Source organism: Arachis ipaensis, chromosome B05 (assembly GCF_000816755.2).
Source record: "Arachis ipaensis cultivar K30076 chromosome B05, Araip1.1, whole genome shotgun sequence".
In the NCBI taxonomy this organism is placed as follows: Eukaryota; Viridiplantae; Streptophyta; class Magnoliopsida; order Fabales; family Fabaceae; genus Arachis; species Arachis ipaensis.
The window spans coordinates 7,550,589-7,555,807 of NC_029789.2; the positions used below are offsets into that span (position 1 = coordinate 7,550,589).

At 38.3% G+C, this 5,219-nt stretch overlaps 1 protein-coding gene across 1 annotated transcript; it reads right to left on the reverse strand.

Moving 5' to 3' along the window:
- Positions 2,630–3,465, reverse strand: LOC107640055. Its single transcript, XM_016343608.1, has 2 exons — positions 3,443–3,465; positions 2,630–3,353 (listed from the first exon to the last, which is right to left on the reverse strand). Exons 1-2 carry the CDS (start codon positions 3,463–3,465, stop codon positions 2,630–2,632), a joined length of 747 nt encoding a protein of 248 aa, XP_016199094.1.

The following is a 5,219-nucleotide window of genomic DNA, read 5'->3' on the forward strand; positions in this document are numbered from 1 at the left end:
GTAAATCTAAAAATAAATTTAAAGAAATAAAAAATAACAAATTTAAAAATAACAAATATTTTATGGATATAACAAGTTAGTCAATATATATATATTGTTTCACATTTCATTTTATAATATATCTTCGATATATAAATAGTTAATTTTTAGTGTATATATAATTTAATTGATTTTTTTTTTGTCATGATATTCAGTCTGATAAGATAAAGACTAACTGACCAATGAATTGTATGTACAAAGTAGTATTTAAACTCGTGACACTTGTTTAAGCAGATGAGTGAAATGATCACTCGACTAACCTGTTTTGTCGATTTTTAGCAAATCGATTGTGGTTCGATATCTAGTGGTCTGGGAGCGAAACCTACTCCTCTTTGTAGATACTAGTTTTCTAAAAGCGCATTAAAGTGTCTTCGATTAGACGGGTAATGGGATAAAAGATAAATTAAAATTTATAAAAGGGTAAAAGAAGCGAATAAATAAAGCTTTCGAAAAGAAAATGTGCTAAAATCGGAAAAAATTGCGTTGAAATTAAAAGAAAACAGTAAAATGCCTTCAACTGAGTCAAAGGGCTTTGACATGAAAATTAAAAGTGCAGAAATGTAAATTGGACGTTGAAATTAAATGATATTCGGAAAATAAACTTGCTTGAAAAATAAAGTTTATAAGAAAATAAATTATAAGAGTAAAAACATGGAAGGAACCCTACAGAAAAGTAACTCGATCGTAGACTCAGGAATTCTCTGGGGATGTGAGTGTGCTTAAATATTTTCTGAGTTAAAGTTCCAACCCTTATTCCCTAAAACTTTCTAGTATTTATAATCCACTTTTGTAACTGACAATTAATTACAGAAACACAACCTTGAATGCGCACTCCTTGGTAATCGTTCCCGCCCCTTGGCTAATTAAACGCTTACTCATAAATTTCCCACATGGTGAATGTCTTCAACTTCTCTACTCACATAACCGCTCGATCTTCTCTTCGAAATAACTCATTCGATCACTTCTTTCGAATACCTGACTGGTTTGACCTATTCGATTCGATAAAATATTTCAAAATTGAATCCACATCGAGTACCTCCAGCCAATGCTTGCACGTGCATTTTTTCGGGAACTACTTTTATCTTTGACCTCTTTACTACTTCGAACCAACGTTCCTTAATCGAAAATATTTTTCGATCAACAAATTGCCCCCTTGGATTAATGTGTTTGCCTTTAACAACAACATTATTGGAAGATAAAACGCTTAATCCAAATTCAAATTTCAATCTCTTAAATCAGTAATAATTACCATTTAACTTCTCATTAATACTGATCCACTCGACACGTTTTTCGAAACATACGCTTTTTCTCTCTAACTCTTCACCTTCTTCGAGAAGTTACCTGTTTTTGCATTCATTCTGCAATAACGGCACAGCAACACATCCTTTAAATTCGACATTGTCGCTCATGTTCAATTTTTCTTGAACCCTTGCTCTTTGAATTCCTTTTGCACCAGTCTTTCTTACGTAACCCTTAACATCTCAAACTTCCTTTTTTTCCGTTCTGCAATGGCTTCTTCCTCTTCTCACACCGCTGCCCAAGACAAGGGTAAAGGTACCATGGAAGCACCACCAGCTCCACCAGCACTTCATATACTGAACCAAGTCAACGATGAAGTTATTGGTGATCCCCAACTTCAGGTTGATGATAACAGAATTTTAATCCTTTTACAGTGGGCGGAGATGTACATTGCTTCCTTGGGCCTGTCGAAACCCTGGAGAGGACGAACAAAAGCTCCCTTTCTTCCCCAGTGCTCAAGGGGAAGACTTATTGATTAAACAAGCCTTGGACATCTCCTTTTTCATCAATCAAAAACCCTTCAGGAACAATCCAAAAATCAACCCTCGAGGAGCCGATTTTACAGCTTGGCTTCAACGCCTTACTCCTTCAAAAAGTGCTGCTTGGGGGCTTTGGGGGATTCAGGAACTCCTAAGGCTTTCTCACTTCGCACCCTCAACGCTCCCTTGGATGATTGGAGCTATGACATGTTTCTGGAACAGGACAACCAACAATTTCCACCTTCCTTGTGGAATGGTTGGAATGTCTCTCTTGGATGTGGCCGCTATTACATGGCTTCTCATAAATCCTCCGGACTGCACACCTGACATGCAACCAAGACGCCACTACAACATTGCCCCTACTAGCTCTTACAGTGATTTCATTGCTCACCACATGGGCAAAGAGGGCACTCCCGTCACAGACGACGAACATGTAGCATTTTTATTCTATTGGTTAAATGCCTAAGCCTCAAAGTGGTCCCTGAAGTTACCATCGAGCCTCATAGTGATCCCTGAAATTAAAAATTACTCATATCCATCCCTGAAGTTGCACTCCGGGACTCAGACTCGTCCTTCCGGCCAATTTCGTCCAGCTGGCGCAACCGGAAAGCTGAGTTAGACTCGTTGGTGACACGCTGTCAGCACAACGGCTAGCTGACGTGCCGACATAAACTGTTTTGATTCAATTTGGTCTCTAAATTGAGGTTAAAAATGCTAATCCCCAATTGAGTCTCTTCTCCTCTCTTTTCTATCGCACTAGAGGTGACTCTCTTCTGTTGCTTCTCCTACCATGTCTTCTCCATCTTCAAAAACTACGACATAGGAGTACAAGGAAGTGGCTTCGAGTCCTTGTCACCCTTCACCAGTTTTAGATGCCTAAATTGACGAATGCATTGCAGCAAGCTAGCAGTAACCGAAAGCAAGGTTCCAACACCCTTTTCACTCACAATGTTACCTCCAGAACCAGTGTAACGCAATGTTGGGTATATCACCCTCCGGCATATTATATGATCCAAGAACTGGATCCCCCTTGAAATATGCTCAATCTCTAGCTTCGAATTATCCAACCTTAATCCAAAAGTACTCACACAAAACTCAATAATTTTCTTCCTAACTTCCACTGCATTCTCCCTAGGCCCTCTAATTCCAATTAAGAAGTGACCCCCATATCTTATGTAATCCATCTTCCTAGTCTTCTCCTTTCCACTGGCTGGAACAAACTCCGACCACGCAGGGCTTTGACAACCATCATTAATTGAATACCGCCATATTGAATCAAACTTACAAGGCCTAAAAAACTCAACAATCATCCATTCCATCATGTGATCCAATTTATTAAGGCAGACATTAGCAATCAATAGACTTAAAATCCCACAATAACCATAATCAGGTACCTTAGCAGCCTCCTCTGGCGTGAAATCGAAGAAAGTCTTCAACCAATATGGGTCCGACTTTGGCTCATTCTCATTGAGAATCCTCTTCTTAGTAGCCCTCCTCTTCTTAACATTCCTCAACTCTTCCTTCTCCTCATCATTCCTAGACACACACTTCAAAGGATGCTCTTTAAGTGCAAATTTTATCAAATCTAATATTTTCCTATCCTTTGTACCTTTTTCAAGACACACTTTTTGACCACATTCTGATCCATAGTATCAAGAATCTCACTCAAATCGCCCTTCAAAAACCACAAGTATCCAGCAAAATTATTCCTAATTGTTCGACACGATGAATTTTCATAATGACATTATTGCGCCTGTTGTTGAATTTACATCTGCTACCTAAAAATGAAAATGAAGGATATAAATTACTTATACAAACTATCACATATCTTGTAAATCAATAGTCCAAACCACCAAAAAAAACAGCCATCACAAAGGAAATAAAAATTTATAAGATAATAAAGCCATTGCAGAAGTTTCCATGATTATAAGCTCAAAAAACAAGTACCTATGCACTTCATTTGCCTTGCCAAGAAATCTGAAACCTGATAGCCATGAGGTATAAATTACTTCAAGTTTCCAATAAAAGAAGGGAAAGAAAGTAAGATATTAGTTACAATTCATGATAACACAACTCACAAAAGTAATGGGGAAATAACCAAAACACCCTATAGTTTGAAATAACTTAGAAAATAATTGCATGTGAGGTGCCTTAGCAGATATATCTCCAGACATAAGATATCTGCAAAAATATTAATAGTAATAAATCGTTTGATGCACCCAAAGTAAGACTGTAAGAATATAAGAATTTATATCATACTCTACACAATTTTATTAGATAAGATTAGTATAAAATACTTAAAAGTAAGGTGCCCATGTGAATTCCATATTATTACAACCACTACTGATTCCTGAAAAAATGTTTGCAAAGATGTAAGCCTGGAGTTTATCACAGGATTGCCAAATTCACATGGTTTCACAGCGGTGCTACTGTGCTAGTAGTAATTGATCAACTCTTCAAATATGCACACGTTCTACTGCTTAAAGGTGATTACAATGCTATGTTGACTATTGAGTTGTTTTTCATTAACATTGTCAAGCTTCATGGCATGCCAGGAACCATTTTGTCAGACTGGGATAAGTGTTCATTAGAGCTTTTGCCAGGAACCGTGTGGTTTTTGAAGATGGAGAAGACACTGTAGGAGAAGCAACAAAAGAGAGTCACGTTTGGTGCGATGGAAAAGAGAGGAGAAGAGACTCAATTGGGGATTAGGGTTTTTAATCTCAATTTAGGGACCAAATTGAATCAAAACAGTTTATGTCGCCACGTCAGCTAGCCGTTGTGCTGACAGCGTGTCACCAACGAGTCCAACTCAGCTTTCTGGTTGCGCCAGCTGGACGAAATTGGCCAGAAGGACGAGTCTGAGTCCCGGAGTGCAACTTCAAGGATGAATATGAGTAATTTTTAACTTCAGGGATCACTATGAGGCTCGATGGTAACTTCAAGGATTACTTTGAAGATTACCTCCATCATTTTCTGTTCTCGAAGTGTCCAGATGTCAAAATTTTTCCTGCCTCTGGCTGCTCTGCTTCACGAAGGTAATACTGTTAATCTGGCCAAGCTTCTTCTAGGGTATGTTTTTGAAGAGCTTGGTCAATTTGTGCATTGTCTTCGAAACAATAATCTGACCAGTACTGGTGGTCCCCTCGGACTTCTTCAACTATGGCTTAATGCCATTTTTGAAAAGTATATGACAAAGTTTGGAGGTGGCGCTATTGACAAGCAACACATCGAGGGCTTCCGACTGGCTGACTACAAGCCAAACTTTCTAAATACACAATCGGATGAAGACCGATTTTGGGCAGTTTTTTCTCTCTTCCATACTTGCAAATATTTTGATAATGAAAACCTCAATTTCGCCCCCTTTTTGCGTCAAAATTGTGGTCCTGCGTGGCTCGATCG